This window comes from Prinia subflava, chromosome 8 (genome assembly GCF_021018805.1).
Source record: "Prinia subflava isolate CZ2003 ecotype Zambia chromosome 8, Cam_Psub_1.2, whole genome shotgun sequence".
Taxonomy (NCBI): domain Eukaryota; kingdom Metazoa; phylum Chordata; class Aves; order Passeriformes; family Cisticolidae; genus Prinia; species Prinia subflava.
The window spans coordinates 4,578,836-4,596,082 of NC_086254.1; the positions used below are offsets into that span (position 1 = coordinate 4,578,836).

General features: G+C 48.6%; 1 protein-coding gene across 1 annotated transcript; it reads left to right on the forward strand.

Annotated features, from left to right (window-relative positions):
• The first annotated feature begins 2,232 nt into the window (after nt 1-2,232).
• LOC134554263 (3 beta-hydroxysteroid dehydrogenase type 7-like) lies at nt 2,233-16,117 on the forward strand. The gene is given in 9 exon segments (XM_063404783.1): nt 2,233-2,251; nt 2,254-2,379; nt 7,510-7,623; nt 12,063-12,172; nt 13,090-13,247; nt 14,937-15,108; nt 15,110-15,158; nt 15,161-15,316; nt 16,101-16,117. Coding segments are annotated over 9 exon segments (921 nt in total).
• The last annotated feature ends 1,130 nt before the right edge of the window (nt 16,118-17,247 follow it).

Consider the following 17,247-nt stretch of genomic DNA (forward strand, 5'->3'; position numbering starts at 1 on the left):
CTCACGTCCCCAAAAGTTTCCTCACAGTACAAGGAAGTCGAGTTGGCTCAGCTAAGACAGTAAGGGCTGCCCAGAGACCTCCCTGACATCCCCTGGTACCTCCTGGGCTCCTGTCTCCTCCAGCAGCCTCTGGGTGTTCTCTGGCTTATGGAGTTGTCACCTCTTGTGGCAATCCCAACTGGCAGAGGAGGATGTGGGCAAGGACTTTTTAACCTCCCTGCTCAGGGAACAGCTGCCCCTCGTGGTGCAGCCCCTCTGTGCCAGCAAAGGGAGGCTGCAGGGAGGACCTGGGCTGTTCCTGTCACACGTGTCACAGCTCTGGGCTCTGAACTTGTTTTTCATATCCCAATGAAAACAAGATATGTAAATCCCAGTCAGTTTTTTCCCTTCCTGATCAGATTACACTGCAGAGATGCAGATACCAGAAGTGCAGCGGAGGCTTGTAAACACTGAGAAATGTCCACAGAGTGGAGGCCTCTGCTTCCCAGGGCTTTTTGCATCACTGATGAGGACATGCTCAAGGTTACTCCATGCCAGACATTCCCATGCAGCACTTCTCTGGGTCTCTCAGGGTGCATTTATCTCAGTTTTTGAGTCCTAACACCTCCAACTCCAACGTATTTATCCTTGCAAAAAGTCCTCTGAGGGAAGGCAGCTGTGTTAATCACCACTGTACAGATTGGGAGCTGCTGGATAAAAGGCTAAATTAATTTCTTGGGACATTTGTGGCTGTGCTGGTCTGCCAGGCACCAAATTAGCATCAGGCCCATGTTGGTCTCTGGGCCATTATGGCCACTGATTGTAATCACAGCGAGGGGAGCTGACTTCTCCTGAGCTTAACACAGCCCAGGAAAATCAATGGCAGAGGGGAACACACTGAACTTGTAGCAGGAGCTGATTAAAAGAAAACTATTTACTCTCAAACAAAACACAGCCACCCTTGGAGTTCACTGCCTTAACTCTTCATTAACCTACTGCTCAGCACCAAGGGCTCTTCAGCCAGCTACAGACTGGCACTGTGGCAAGAGTGGCTCTGGCCATGAATGTAGTTGGAATTGTGTCCACATTCCAGCCTGGGGATGGGGAAAGCAGTGAACCTGAAACAGGAGCAAACTCACCCTAAACTTCCCGAGCAACACTACAGGAGAACAACCACTACACTGTATAAAGGAAAAATAAGCAGGGAGACTACATTACCTTATTTACCCTCTAACAGTTCACCGAAACCAGTGACAAACTGATTCAAAGATGGATTGGAAAAAATGTGGCTATTCCAGGCTGAAGGATGTAATTTGCTTGGCATCAAGGAGAGCCTGGGAGCTGATCAGGCCTGACTTTTTTATCTCTGAGCCTTTTTGGGAGAGGCAGAGACAAACAGGACAGGTCTTTTCCCTGCCACATCCCACTTCTAGGACAGGATCAAGCACAGCTCTTTCCCCTGCCACTTTTAGGACAGGATCAAATACTCTTGGACAAAGCTGATCCCATTTTTGGACTCTGGTGGGAAATTAAACAGCCCACACTGTCTAGAGCATAGCAGGGAAAGGTGTGTCAGCCTTGGGCTGGCACATGAAACTTGGATCAGTGATGAGAATTGTTGGAGCACTTTGCCAAAGGATGTGGTAGAGACTGCACTCCAATATGGTTTTCAAATTGTGAGAGGTCTTTCTCCTCCTAAATATTATATATATCAGAGAGAGGGGGGTGCATGATGAACCCAACTCAAGGCACATCCATCCAGGAGAGCCGTGCCAGGTGCTCACACTGGCACAGTTGGTGACCACAGAAACCCAGAGGCCCATTCCTGTCACAGCTCAGCTGCTGTAAAGCCTCTCTACAAACCACCAGGACATGGGAGCAGGGTCCTGGCAGCACCCCACTGAGCCCAGAGCTCCAAACCTGCCTGTGGAAGGGGCTGTCCAGGGTGGAAAGCTTCTGGCATCCAAATTTTGGCCTGAGACTGGACACACGCCAAGGCAAGCCAGAGGTGCCCCACTGGCCATGGGCTACCAGGGGAGCAGGGAAAGGCCCAGAAGGGGCCTGTGGCAGCACTGGTGTGTCTGTGCCAAGGAAAACCTGACTTATGTGTAACCAGCTGGAGTTAATGTTCACCCAGTGGCACTCTGTGACAGCTAAACTTTAGACTCAGCTCAGAAAACAGTGGCTGAGTGCAAGATAAGATCCTGGCAGCCTCCTTCTCTCCGCTCCCCAACCACAATGACATCTTCAGGTATGGATGGAGCCTTGGGGTACCTGTGACAGGAGGATGTGGGTTTGTGGGGGAGAGGATTGTAGAGCTCCTGTCTCAACAAAACTACATCAAAGAAGTCAGAGCTTTTGATTCAGTAGCAAGAGAAGAAGTAGAAAAATTCAGCACAGGTAAGAACAGGGCATCAGCATCTATTTAGTGGCCACAACCCTCCCTTTCCTGGCAGCTGGGATCACACTGGAGATGCCACAGGAACAGGGATTGAACAGACTGGGTGAGGAACAACTTCCAGCTCAGGAGTTTTACAGCATTGGACTAAATCAAAGGAAAAAGAGCCCTAGGGGTGGATCACCCAGGAGTTGTCTCCCAGTGAGGCTCTGAGCCCCAGGCAGGGATCAGTTGAGAGGAGCCACGTGCACACAGGGCTGTGACATGGGACCTGGGCTGCCCAGCCACTCTGACACAAAGGGGCTGAAACAACATCCCCTGAGCTGCTCCAACCAGCCACTGCCTCTGAGGAAAAGAACTAAAAATCCTGACAGCAACAGAATCAAACCCAGCACCTACTGCGGGCATTGTGAAATAAATTATGGAAATAATTGAGAGAAACCTATGGCAGCCTTAAGAAAAAGGAGATAAGTCACAGTAAACACTCAGAGATACTGAATTAATCCATTTGATCATATTCTGAGAGCTGCCTTCATGCAGGGTTGAGCAGAGTGAGATTTGTTGGGGAAAAACAACCAGTTTTACTGGAGTCAGGAATACCCATGCAAAACAAGGCAAGGCAGCTCAGGGTGCTCTGCTCAGCTAATGCTGGGCTGGGTCCCCCGTCCCTGGCTGCCCAAACCTTCAGCCTGCTTTGAGAGAGGCAAAAAATGCTGAGGGAGATCCTGTTGGGAGATATGGACAGAAAGGGGATGTACCCACAGCAAGTCAGGACTCCCAGGGAAATCTCACTATCAGAGCCCTCCCTGGCAGATGAACTCAGCAGACTGGTTTCCCCAGGTTTCAGGGAGCCAATTACCTTAAAAGCACCCATAATTGAAGAAAAAGCTGTTCAAACCTTAGGGAGGTGCCAAAATCCATGCTCCAGGAGAGGTCTGTGGCCTGACACCCCAGCAAACCACAGAAAATGAGGCAGAAGCAGCCTGAGGGGCCATCCCAGCCCCATCCCTGTGCCCAAGGCAGAGTCAGCTCCACCACAGCCTCCCCCACAGATGTTTGTTCTGTCCCCAGGCCACCCCATTTATTTGGCAGCCCATTTATTTCTGCCCCAGCAGGCAGTGGGTACAGTCTGGGTCCTTGATTTCCCACCTAAACTTACAGGTAGAAGAGGTATTACAGGATTACTGTGATTTTTTTTTTTTTACAACAATCTTCACCATCTGGAAACCACATCCTTCCACTCCACACTGGTTCCTGCTTGAGGCTAAAGCAGCTCTCACACCCTCCTTCCTCCTCCTCTGCTCCATCCAGCACTGCAGGGCACTGGCTTTGCTCCTGCCTGCAAGGGGGGCATGGAACTGTGGGCTGTGGCCTTCCTGATGCTGCAAAAAGCTGATGGATTTGTCTCTTCCACCCTGCAATTTATCCTCCTGTTTTACCTGTCACTGCAACTGTGCTTTTTCCAGTTGACAACAAGCAACAGCTCCTGAGCTGCCCTGGCCCAATTTCATCCCTTCATGAAGATTAGCTGCCTCTTCCCTGCTAAATCTAAGGACTTTTCTTTGTTCCTATCAAATTTCACCTTTTTTTCTTCCCCCCCAGACTCTGTTAGTTCCGTTCGTGATCAAATCCTCCAGCATGGTCCCTCCCAGCCTGATGTTATCTGCTGATTTAATGAACAAATCTGCCAGATTCTTGATGAAAACAATCAAAAGGACTCAAACACAGCAATAAGCCCTGGAGAGCCCCGGGGCAGCCACCTACCACAGCTGGCAATTCCCTGGGAACTGCAATTCCACCAGCTTTGTGCTCTCCTTAATGGGGCTCATTTAGCCCATGTTTTACTGACTCCTGGTGGGAATGAGGCTGAGTTTCCAAAGCCCTTCCATAATCAAGATAGATGACATCAGCCTGTTCCACCACAATTCTCCAGCCTGTTACCTTGTCATAACAACAAGGGGGGTTTATCTAGCTTGATTTGTTCTTGACAAATCCACGTCAGCTCCTTCAATTCTCCCCATTCTCCCACAGGTGCTCACACACAGCCGTGGTTTGAGTGGTGCTCCTGAATTTCCTGGGGTAAACCAAAATGTTCTGTAATTTCCTGCCTCTTCTTTATCTCCCTTCTAAGCACAAGTGTTTGATTTGCTCTGCTGAACTTTCCCAGTGCCTTCAGAAGTTCTCCAAAGTCGCTGATAACACACTGAAGCTGCACTTACAGCCCTCACCTCTTTAGGAGCCCTGGGAAGAGCTCATCAGCCCTTGTCGATTTGAAAATTCCTCATGGTTGCTTTGCACCAGCTGCCTTAACACAGGTGGTGTGAAAAGCCTGTTTAACACTTCAGCCTGATGGGTTCCAGGCTCTCCTAAACCACAGAGCATCAGACAAATTCCCCCCCAGGGGTCTGCTGGCACCTTGCTCCACCTCTCAGCAGGAGCATCCTCCTCTGCCCCCTGGTCCTCTTCAAAATCAGTGTCTCACCCTGAGATGGGAAAGGTGCCTGGGACCTTTCTGATGGGGAAGATTCTCCCTTTGCCCCCTCTGTCCTTGCTCAGGGCTGGCCATGCTGCTCCTCTCCACTGCTCATCAAATCTGGGCTCAGCTGTTCTGGTCCAGGGCAGAACTCATCCAGAATTTCATCCAGAAATTCACTCTGATGGCGCTGAGGTGGTTCAGGACACACCTACAGTGGTAGGAAACTGTTTTTGTGTGTGACAAGGACAACAATTGAAATTAAACCCTGTTTAGATAGCTCAGAGCTTTCCCAGGGATTTTGCCCCGTCTATCCCAGCACAAGGCTGTACCTGTTGAACTGCACCCACCAGAAGGGAGTGATGCTGTTTTAATTAGCAGAGTGATGCTGTTTAATTAGTCAGAGTTCCCAGCCATCATGTATCGACAGGCCACATATAACTGAGAGCTCCACAACCCTCTCCTCCTACCACCAAGAGCCAATTTCACGTTTGGTGCACGATCTGCTTGGAGAAAATTTGTTCATAAATCTAGGAAATAAGCACAGGCTATAAAAATAATGAAATCCCTATTACAGCAGCAATTCCAGTGGTACCTCAGGCTGTTAGCTACTAAAATAGTCGTTAACCAAAAGGAAGGAGTTTTATTTTTTTTTTAATATATACATCTCCAACTCAATTACTGCTTAGGGCTTTGACTATTTGCTGATACATTCAAGGGTAGCATTTAAATTCCAGCCTTCTTTTCATTGCTGTAGTTGTTTTCAAAACTCAATGCTTTTAAGAGCCTGTATTGTGCTCTCTGTGTTCTGAGAATATTCAGAGCCTGAGGGTTCCTGCTGCTTTTTAGTGGCTTTGTGAGCTCTTCCCCTTCACTGTTGCTGTGAGCTCTGTGCTGCAGCACAGCGAGGATTTAGAGAGCACTGAACACTGGGCAAGTCATGTCCTCAGCAAACCAGACCTCTTGCAGATGTTGGTGACATTCCCAGAAAACCACACACGCAAGGATTTTCCATGGCACTGAGTGACTCTTTGAGGAGCACGGTCTGGGATGGCCCAACAGGAGCCTGTCCTGCATTTCTGCATTTCTTGTATGGCTCCACATGGAGCTCCCCAAAATGGGGCTGCTGCCCTCACTAGGGCTCCTCCAAATCCTGAATTGAGAGATTAGTCTGAAGTTCTCTATTAAAATCATGGCAGATAAAAGAATAAAAATGGTATTTGATACCTGCGTAGGCTTCATGGAAAAAGGTAGGGTCAGGAGAGGTCAGTACATAATCCTCTAGCTGGCTCCTCTGTGCAACTCAGGCCACAGAAATTCATCCAATTACTGCCCTAAGCCCAACGATTTGTGGCAAAATTGGACCATTCCTCTTCAAAAGACTTTTTGCCTCGAATTAAGGGTGTAAATTAATGGGCTATCTATCATGGCTTTCAGCAAGCCATAACAATGCTGAGGAGTGGTGGTGTGGCTATGGTTAATTATAATTTCTGGCCAAAGTTTACATCTTCTGTTTTGATTCCCCACTCTGTTTCAACCACTGGCTGCTGAATCCTGTTATAGCCTTGTTGACTGTACTGAAGAGCTCTCTTCTACAAGAATTATTTTTTCCATCTAGTCACTTAAAGACTTTTTAATCTGCTTTTTGTTAAGCTGAATGGATTTTAACTCAGCTGTTTCCAGTGATGTTTCTCACCAGGGGTTCTCAGTTAGCTTTACATATTGTGATAGGCTCATAGAGAAGCACACTGATTCTTTTCCACCACGATTTCAGATGGATTTGTGTGCTCTGAAATTATCCTAAACTCGGGATTTCCTTGGTAATTTCAGATTATACCCTTAGTATCCTAGAGAAGAGAAATCACAATTCCTCCCACACGAGGTCTGCAGACAGGCTCAGGGCAGAGCCTGCCTAGCCAGGTACAACCAGTGTGGAGGTTTCTGGAAGCCAACCCCAGGAGCTGCTTCCTTTCAGGTCTGAAGGCCCCCAGTCCTTGTCAGTGAGGTTCAACTGGGATCAAAACCACAATGAAGGCAAAACCCACCCCTGCAGGAGTCAGAAATCATTTGAACCCACCAAAATACTCCAAAATAACCACACAAAATCACACACATTGACCAACTGGTTCAGCCAGAACAACCTTCCTTAAAGCAAACCATGCTTTGGATTTGTCTGGATTTCAGGTGGACTTGTAAGCTGCCCTCATTATTTTATTTAAAGTTCTGCAGCTATCAAGAGTCTGATGAGTGATTTCACCCTTGCAGAGCTTCTACAGAGCAACACATGCAACTAAAACACTGATCCTTTGCTGGAAGGCTGCAGTTCACCAACAATCTGCCCACACGTGAAAAGAGATGGAGTTTGGCTCTGCCAAGCCCTCAGCTTCTCTTTTTTAGCAGCTCTAAAGTCCAAGTTAAGCCAGTTGCCAATGGCCATGGAGGTTCAGGCACCTCAGAGCTATGGATGTGACTGCTGCTCATGTTATAAACCATCCCCTCCTGAGGAAATTCAGCCCTCACCTGGGGCTTTACATATTTTCAGCCATAAAAAAAAGATGGATTATTTCCAAGTCAGAAAAAGCCTGGGAATCTGTTTGGATTGGCACAACAGGAGTCAAGGCAAGGTGGTTGATGTTTGTCCTTCCCATCCTGCCCACAGGCACTGAAAATGTGTTAAGGGCCTGCTGTGTCCTGAGCATCCCAAGCCTGCTCTACACCAGCTCCATCGCTGCTGTGGGACCCAACACCCCCTGTGAGCCCCTGCTCAGGAGAGGCTCAGCAAATTTCTCCACTGCTCAGTTTGTCCAGTCAAACAGCAATGGAACTGCAGCCAGAGTGAGATTTGAGCTGTGACTACCAAGGGGAAGATTTGTGTTCCCCTTCTTGTCTGTTCCTCCTCTCTCTCTTGCAAACCCTTCCTTGCTCTGCCCGTTTAGGAACCGTGGCTCTTCCCAACCTCAGCCTGGCCAGTGACACCCCAGGGTGTGTCCCAGCTGCACTGCCAGGCTGTCCCTGATCTACAGCCTGCTCCTCTGAGCCCTAAAATCACTTTCAGACCAGGTTTCAGGTGCTCAAAGTTTGGGATATGGCCAAATTACATCCTGCTGTTAGGTCGGTGTTTGCTCTCCCTCCCCATGAGTGAACCCAAAGGGCAGGTGGTGCCCACTGCTGCCCCCACACTGCCCCTCTTCCTCCTCCCAGCCCCACAGGGAGCTCCTGGCAAGGCTGTGCCCAGCTCCTGTTATCAAATGTGGGCAGATCTCATGCAGAATTAGCCCAGAAAAGTAAGTAGCCTTGAAGTCTTAGGGGACCGATGCATGGTGTGAGCCTGCCCTGCAGGATTTGGGTGTAGTCACGTCCTTTGTTACCTGCTTCTGACCTGTAAATTGTACCTTCCATCCTCAAAATCCTTCTGCCATGCTCCCGGGGGCTGTCTCCTGGGCTGCTGGATGTCACCACTTCAGGGCACTGTGCTCCATCCTTCTCCTCTGTTTGTGGCTCCCACGAGATCGACCCACAGACCCAGATGCAGCAGCAGAGCTTCAGAAATCCCTCTGGGGCAAAGGTGGCATTTGATCAATACAAAGACAGAGGTCAAAATAACAATTTTGAGGGTTTTTTTGCTTTGATCTCCAGAAGTGACTTTGGCAATCGGCTGACACCCTTGCTCAGGACACTTTATGTATTCCTGGGGCAACAGCACCTGCAGAGCAGGTGAGAGAGTAGGGCTGATATTTCTGAAAACCAGAGGCTGAAGGTTTAGGTTAAATTTGAGGCCAGTCTGATGTGTACTATTGGAAGGCTCTGTGCTGATTTCAAGCCTGGTTGTAGCCACACAAACTGCTCAGCCCCTGGAAATCTGTGTGCCAGGGGAGCTGGCTCCAAGTCAAGTGGTGTCTCCACAGGCAGCCAGGCTGGACACAGCTGCCTTCAGTCACTTGGCTCCAGAAATTCGAGCCCAGCTAGAAAAGACATAACTTCAAATTACCTACAAGCCTAAATTTCATGCTCACAAGTAAGTCAAGGCATAAGCCTGTTGTTTTGAAAAGTGTCTAAGCACTCAAATCTGTAGAATAAATGTCTGGCTTATGAAAAAATCCGTGAGAGCAACTCGATCCACTTGGGACCACAAGCGTTGGAGACTGTGTCACTGCAAAGCTATGGAATTTGGTCACTAGAAAATACAAATAATTCCTAAGAATTCACGTAGATACAGGCCCACCCTCGTCAGTACTTTAGTCCTGTGACTTAAGAGAGAGATGTGAACAGATGTGTTGAAACAATCAGCCCCAGATCATGACTGCTCACAGTCCTTTGCCTTGTAATGGTGGCACCAACAGGGGCAAGTAAAACCCACCCAGGCTGATGCTCATGGAGCTATGAACAGCCCTCCCCTCCACCAATACAAACAAAACCACACCTGGAGCCTTTCATTCATTTTGCAGAACACACTCAGACTCTCCCATTGTGCTGAGAGGAGGCTTTAGAGAGGGGTCTTCATTCTCCAATTATTTTGAATTTAAATGAAGGGAATTAGATAATGGGAGAAGTGCCAGCCCCCAGTCAAAACTCACCTGTCTCAACAGGGAGCCCAGGGATGACTGGGAGCAGCATAACCTGGCTCTGTTCTCCAGACTGAAAGCACAGGTGATGCCTTTCTCCTTCCTCCTCATCTCCCCATCCCCACCCCATCTGTTCTGCCCTCTCCCTCACAGTCCACGACCCTGCCTGCCTTTTCCTTTTCCTCTGCCCCCCTTCTCCATCATCCCTGGTAGAATTTATTTAACTCCCTTTGAGGTGCTGGGGGCTGGCACAGACAAAGCAGGAGCAGCCTCTGGCCGGGGTGATGGGCGCAGGGATGGTGCTCACACCTCAGCATCCGACAATAATAGAAAATGCCTCTGTCAGTCTCAATCCCCGGGAGACAGGCACTGCTGAGATACCTTCTGACAATGCTGCTCCAGTCTGATTAGCGTTCACTTATCTGGGATCGTTTTGAAAAGCAAGAGAATTATGCTGAGCTCTTTGTTACTACCAAGCTTCAGAGGGGTGGGGGGAGGCACGCACGGCACAGCCCAGGAGCAGCAGGCAGGTTTGTCCCTTTGTGGAGCTGCTGCTTTTTAAAAGCTTTGTAGGGGAAAAAAAATTGATTTAAAAAAAAAGAGAGAAAGCAATTAAATCTAGAACTTCTAGATAACCCCCCACTAATTGTCTTGGGCCTCTCCTGGGCTTGCAATAAACCTTGCACAATCAATCTTTTGTCTTGCTTGTTTTTTGGTTTGTCTCTTGTTCATGCCCTGTAAACACAGGGAGGGGAGGAGGGTTTTGATGGAAGCCCAGGGTGTGTGAGGAGCCTGCATTTCTGATGCTCCTAATTTATTTCTGTTGCTGTAGCACAAGGAGAGCCTGATCTCAGCTGGGATATCTGACACACAACATGCCAGACTGCTGAACAGGCAAGAGCCAGGCAACAGCATCAGCCACGTTTTACAGGGGGAGATCTGAGCACAGGAAAGAGAAGACAAATTGCCCAAGGTCAAAGAGGGAGCCTGAGTCAGAGCTGGCTCTGCCAAGGCCCAGTGTTCGACAAAAACACCTCTGCTGCAGATTTGCTGTGTGGAGTCCCCACAGGGCACTGAACCCTTCCAGGAGGTGCATCTGAGCCCATCAGCCACAGGAGGGGGAGGATTCCTCTCTGCCCTGCCTGGGGTACCCCATGCCTGGCAGATCCTGGTTTGCCAGGGTGTATTTCTCTTGGATGGAAAAAATATAGAGTAAATTAATTTAAAAATGTGAAGAAAGTCTCCAGCAGCACATGGAGGGGGAGAGAGAGCTGATCTATGCTACCCAGGGGAGCACGGGAGCAAGTGGATGCTCCTTCCCAAAGCTGCAAGCTGGGTTTCTTCACTCCAGAGCCCACTGGAGATGTTTAATCAAATCCCATGATGGCCTCAGGCTGATCTGAAACCACTGGGACAAAACTCTGACACCCTATGGGGGACAGAGCTGCTTTCTGCTTTCTCCTTGGAATTATTCCGTGCCCTGTGAGGCCAGCTCCATGTGAGATCCCACAGGCTTTCCCCTGGCAGCCTGAGGAGCAGGTTGTCATCCACTGTCACAACCCAGTGTTCCCTGCTTGTCCTTGGCCGTGGGTCCTCTGCTTCTCCTTGCCCTCAAGGGTAATTTGTGAGGGGAGATGAGGGAGCAGTCCCAGCACAGCCCTGCTGATTGCAAGGCTTCCAGGAGATCTCCAGCAGCTCCTCCACATCCCCAGCAAAAGCCTCCCAACTTTAATCAACTCCGTGAAAAAATTAAGTAGCAGTTTCTCCTTTTAGTTTACGGCTCACGAGAGGCTTTTTTCTGCCTCTAATGAAAAAATGAACCAGAATTGCTCTCGTTTTCCTGCCCTCCATCTTCTTGTGCTCTTTCTACCTTGCTCAGCTTCCATGAGTTGCTTAAAAACCTAACTCTGCTGCCTTCTAATTTGCCTGATGGAATGTTATTTCAACCATGCTGATGCCTTGGAAGGCTGAGCTGGAACAGAGACTGGACAGAGCTGGAAAATAAATCAGATATTTATTGAAAGGCCTTTAGGGTACACCTTGGGCAGGACAGGGCCTGGTCAGGGCTACACCCAAGGTGGACCCAAAATGGTCACAAAATGGACAAACGATCACAAGATCTCACATTTTTATAAGTTTTGGTCCATTTCCACATTGGGGTTTAATTGTCTAATTACAGCTTCATGTTGTGAGGTCCCATCCTTCTTGTTCCTCCCTCCAGCCCACCCTTGTTTGTGCTGTTGGGCTGAAAGTTGTCCTTGGTTCTCAGCAGGAAAAGGATTTGTTTTGTGTCCCTGCTCTGTGCAGAGCTGAGTGACCCTGAGTGTGAGCTCAGAGCTGCACCCTGGGCAGCACAGTCTGAAATACATGAAAGTTAAAACTGAAGGCATCAATGCCATTAGACAAAGCTAAATCCAGCTCTGAGAAGCCACTGCCCCATGCAAACCTGCCTGTGAACATCCCACAGCACTTGGTGTTCCTGGTGGCCTCTCTCCTCCCAAGGCACAGCCAGGATCTGGGATCCCCGCAGCTCCCGGGCAGCAGCAGCCCCTGGGGCAGAGGGAGGGCAGAGCAAACCAGGCTGGGCCAGCACAGATGTCCTGAGCCCCTGCTCCAGGACACTGCCTGTCCCCCACAGTCTGCTCCAGAGGGGATGAGGACACTCGGTGCAGCGGGGAAGTGGAGCTGCCCCACGGGAAGGCAAAAGCCACAGTGGAAAAAATTGTGCTTGAAGCCAACAGAGAAAAGGTGCAAAATCCAGTGGGGGCACCCCTGGAATTACAGCACAGAACAGGGGAAAGGGGGAGATGGCTGGAAGGACCCCACAGCTCCTAAGTGTGTATCCAACCTCTGCCTGGGTCTGATGCACAAACCACATTGTCCTAAGCCCCCCAAGCCTGATATTCCCACATCAGCAAGAAGCTGCTCCCAGGATCAAAGGTGCTTCCCTTGGAGCCTCTGCTTCAGCTCCAGCAGGAGTGGGACTTTGGAAAGGGCTGTGCTAAATAAGGGCAGAAGGATCCACGTTCACACTGAAAAAAAAGTGTAATTTCCAGGCTGGTTCCAGAGTGACTTAAGAATTAAAAATATTGGTGTACCCAGAGCCAGCCCCCTACCCAAGGTAGCTGCTCAGTGTTTTAGACTGGCACTGAAGCCAGCAGACATGTGAGTTTTCTAGACGATGAAGGAGAATGTGAAAATGAGACTTGTGCTCTAAACCACAAGTTTCACAAGATGCTCTTCACGTGGAGCATCTCTCCCCCAGTCCCAGTCTGAGGCCAGCCAGCTGGGATGGCTTGCTGTGGTAAGTGCTTTTGGTTATTGCAAATCCTCTTTTATACACCACAACTGCAGAAGAGTTCATGCCACCAGCACTTCTCAAGGAACACCATGTGGGTGCTGTGAAAAAAAAAAAAAAGAGAGAAAGAGAGAGAAGAAAAAAAGAAAGAAAAAAGAAAAAAGTCAAACTAGGCACCTCCTTGTGTTTTTAGGGACCCAAAGCAGGTGCCAAGCATGCAGAGCACCTCCTCTGCAAATGCTGACTCCTCTAGGCCAGTATTCCCAGGGTTTGGGTTGGTTTATCTGGGAAACCCAGCGTCACTGTGGAAGGTTCCATCCCTGCATCCCCCTAAACTGGATCCACCCACAGACCTTCCCTCCCTGATGTTCCAGCTGAGCATGGTGGCACCCTCAGAACCCGTGTCACCCATCCCAGCACGGTGGATGGGGGAGGGCAGCTCCCTGCAGGAGCTGTGTTTGCTTCCAGAGCCAGGAATGGTGTTCTGAACTACCTGGAGCCTGAAAACACCCAGAGTAATCTCACCTACGTGGGGGAGTGAAGGGCTGAGCTCCTTGCACGGGTGCTACCAGCTTTAGTCACAGGGGATTTTACACGTCAGCTTAGCCATAATCTCCCCAGACAGACAGATGGGTATGGTGAATGAGCACAAATGGGTTTGGAAGCAGAACTTAGACTGGCTAGAGCATTTTAATAGCAGTTTTTAAATTTTTATTATATTTTTATTATATTTTTATTATATTTTTAATATATTTTATTACATTTTAATAATATTTTTACTATTTTTATATTTTATTAAAATTATTTTTGTAAAACCAGTATTTTATTATGTATTTTATTATTTTATTACTGTTTTCCTGGGAAGGGTTTTCTTTTCTCCCTTTGAGAAGTGTTTCAGAGGGGGCAGAGAAGAATTCAGACTGTGTTTTTAAAATGTTTTTGCTAGGGAAAGACACTTCTTCATTAGAAAAAATATTAAACTACCACTACTTATCAAGTTCTTTACAGAAAAGGCTGCACTACATAACCAGTTTTAGTAAGCACAAGAAATTACTCACAAAACCTATTGGAGGAGTTTGTTTTGGTGCCTTTCAGGGGGGTGTAATTCACCATCACATCATGCAGGCATTCAGTGATTTCTGTGCAGCACACTTCTATGCCTTTTTCCAAAAGTGCAGATTTTGAAAATGCTGTTAGAGCAGAATCAGGCCCAGATAAATCAAGTGACTCCTTCAAAGGCTCACAGGAGAGGCAGGGATAAAACCCTGGAGCACTGCCTCGTATTCATCCTGCTCTCACTACAAAACCCTGCCCTTTTGCTTCACATGAACCAGGATCACAAGGCACATTAATTGTCCAGCTCAAAGGGGAAACCAAAGGTTTAACGGGTCTTGGAGGCCTGGATTAACTACCCAGTCTGTCTGCAGCACAGCCGAGCACACCGTGAGTGCCTCCCTGCCTCCCTGCACTGAACCTGGCAGATCCAATGCACTTATCCCACAGTAAAGGGCCCTCAGGTTGGGATGGACATCGAGTGCTGTGTCCAACTGTGTCCCCTCAGTTCAGGAAGGACATTGAGTGCTGTGTCCAGCTGTGTCCCCTCAGTTTAGGAAGGACATTGAGTGCTGTGTCCAGCTGTGTCCCCTCAGTTTATGAAGGACATTGAGTGCTGTGTCCAGCTGTGTCCCCTCAGTTCAGGAAGGACATTGAGTGCTGTGTCCAGCTCTGCCCCTCAGTTTAGGAAGGACCTTGAGACCCTTGAGCGCATCCAGGAAGGCTGGAGAGGGGCTGGGAACACAAACCCTGTGAGGAAGGGCTGAGGGAGCTGGGGGTGTTTAGCCTGGAGAAAAGGAGACTCAGAGGTGACCCTATCGCTCTTTACAACCCCCTGAAAGGTGGCTGTGTCAGGTGGGGTTGGTCTCTTTCTCCAGGCAGCACTGACAGAATGAGAGGACAGAGCCTCAAGCTGCGTCAAGGGAAATATAAGCTGGATATTAGGAAGAAGTTTTTCGTAGCGAGAGTGATGAAGTGCTGGAATAGTCTGCCTGGGGAGGTGGTGGAATTCCATCCCTGGATGTGGCACTCAGTGCCATGGTTGAGGTGTTAGGGCTGGGCTGGACTCAATGATCTTGAAGGTCTCTTCCAACCCAGTGATTCTGTGATTCTGTGAAATGGAAACTGAGCTCCTCCTGAATGCCTGTTTCTCTCCCTCTGTTGTTTCTGCAGGGAATGTGGCCTGGATGCATGTCCTTGCAAGGACCCTGCAAGGGTGGCAGGAAAGGTGCATTACTGCTGTGACGACTCCCCGAGCAGGAAGGGATTCCAGCTGCTGTGCAGCACAGACCCCTCGCTGGGGCTGGGCTCACACATCCCCTGCTGGAAGATGTGGTTGATGATAAAAGCTGCACAGGATCATCAGGGACATCCTGTGCCCTTTCTGGAGGCCACAGTCACCACCTTCTCCTTGAGACAGACCAGGCATTCTGAATACAAACCCCTCTTCACGGGGCAGGAGAGCAGGCTCAGGACTGCACAGTGGCTGAAAGCAGCTGCAGGGAGCCTGGGACCCCCCAGCTGCATGGAAAGAACTAAACAGCATTTTTGGGGTAAGGAGGTTGCTCCTCACAGCAGCAGGTTTGATCCGAGCATCACAACCTGCACAGGCAGGAGCTTTGCAAGCACAGAAATCCTGGTACAGAAACAGAGAAGGAGGAAACCTCTCAGGCTGCAAGTCATATCCTCACCAGGCCAAAATCTCAGTTATTTTGTGTCCCACAAAATAACTGAGGGGCATTTAGAACCTTCCCTGCACACACATGGGGCTTGCTGGCCTCCCTCATTGCCAGAGTGTCACCACTGCACAGGTGACCTGTGAGAGAGAACAGGCTCCGGTGGGAGATGGTGCCCTGCAAACACCTTTGTGGTAAAATCAGTGCAGAATTTGTTCCACAGCCTGGGGAGCCATGGTCTCAGACATCTGGTGGGGTAGCTGTACCTGGCTCAGCCACTGAAGGACTCTTCAGTGATGGTTTTGGGGAAGACAAGTAAAACCCAGTAGGTTCTTGCTCTGATTTAGGGTTTAATAAAAAGAAAAAAAATATATATTCCCTTTCCCAAAACTGCCTCTTGCAAAGTTATGATGTTCCTGTTATTCCTTACATGTGGAATATTGAATATCTATTTTGAAATATTATCCCTATAAAAGAAAAACCTCCGATCTTTTGTCCTAACAAGGCACGGGCTGATTTACTTTTTAATTGTGTGGATGGAGAACTGATGTCCACAAGCTTAAAGGTGGGATTCACGCAGTTTGCAACTCCAAATCTCTCACCACAGAGCGCTCCAGTGGCAAAGCAGATTAAAGCCCACGTTCAGCTGCTGTGCTGGCAGAAAGCAACTTCAAGTGAAGGCCTTAGGGGCTGCATTTCTGCTAAATAACATTTGAACTCCAGGAGGAAGAGGTCATTTCAGCTCCTTCCATGGCACTGGAGCTGCACTGATCTGGGAGCAGCACGGCACAGATGATGCTCTCCTCACACAGATGGGGCGGGCACTTCCAGGAGATTCACAGCAAAATTGTGGTTTCTATCAGTTCATCAGCTTTTTTATTTTACAGGCTTGCAGAGAGGCTGGTAAATCCACATTATGCACAATTGAGATTTCAGTTTTCACTTGAGCTTGAAGGAATGGGATATTTTCACAATACTGGCTCAAATGGAAAATTAACTCTGTTAACATCACACTTCTGTGTCCTGTCAATCTGTACCCATCTCTTGAGGGTTCCTCTGCACAAATAGAAACTTATTTTAATTACAAGTGCCCTGATACTCAAAAAAGCAAGTTTCAGCATGGCATCCTTGATAGAGATGATGAAAATTTGCTTCCTGTTAGTCCTGGTAATTACCCAGGAAGGAAAGTGGAGCAATACAGTGAGAGCTGCCAAGTTAAATTTGCCGAAATTCGCACTCACAAGAGAATTCTTCTTCAAAATGAGCTTACAAATCAGAAATCAGTTGCTCTGGTAATTCTTTACTAAGCTGATATAACAAATAAATTTGGCCCAAACTGTTGCAATCTTCTCACAGAGAATTTGAAAAGGTGAAGTGTGTAAATTACCAGTTCCCTACTATTTTCCCCCCTTCCACTTGTGCTGGGGCAGGGGATGTGTAGAAAGGGGATAATAAGATTTCTGATTTTTCTATATTCACTAGAAGTCTCTTTGCAGTTTTTTGCCATTATCCAAATGGTAGCTGACAACTCTAAGAACAAATACAAATTGAGGGCGACAACCAAATACACCCTTAATTCCTCATGCACACCCCAGAGCATATCCCCAGTGCATCAGCCTCAACAGGTTTTGATGCCTCTGAAATCCTGGTGTGTCCTGCCAAAGTTTTTTGGTTTATCCTGCCAAAAAAGAGCCACTGGGTGGAGCTGCGAGGCTGGGAACAGGTCCCTCCTCGCAGAGCCTCGCCGGGATTTAGCTGCGTTCTGCAAGGACTGAAATCCCTGCCCAGGCAGCGGGGCTGAGGGTCTG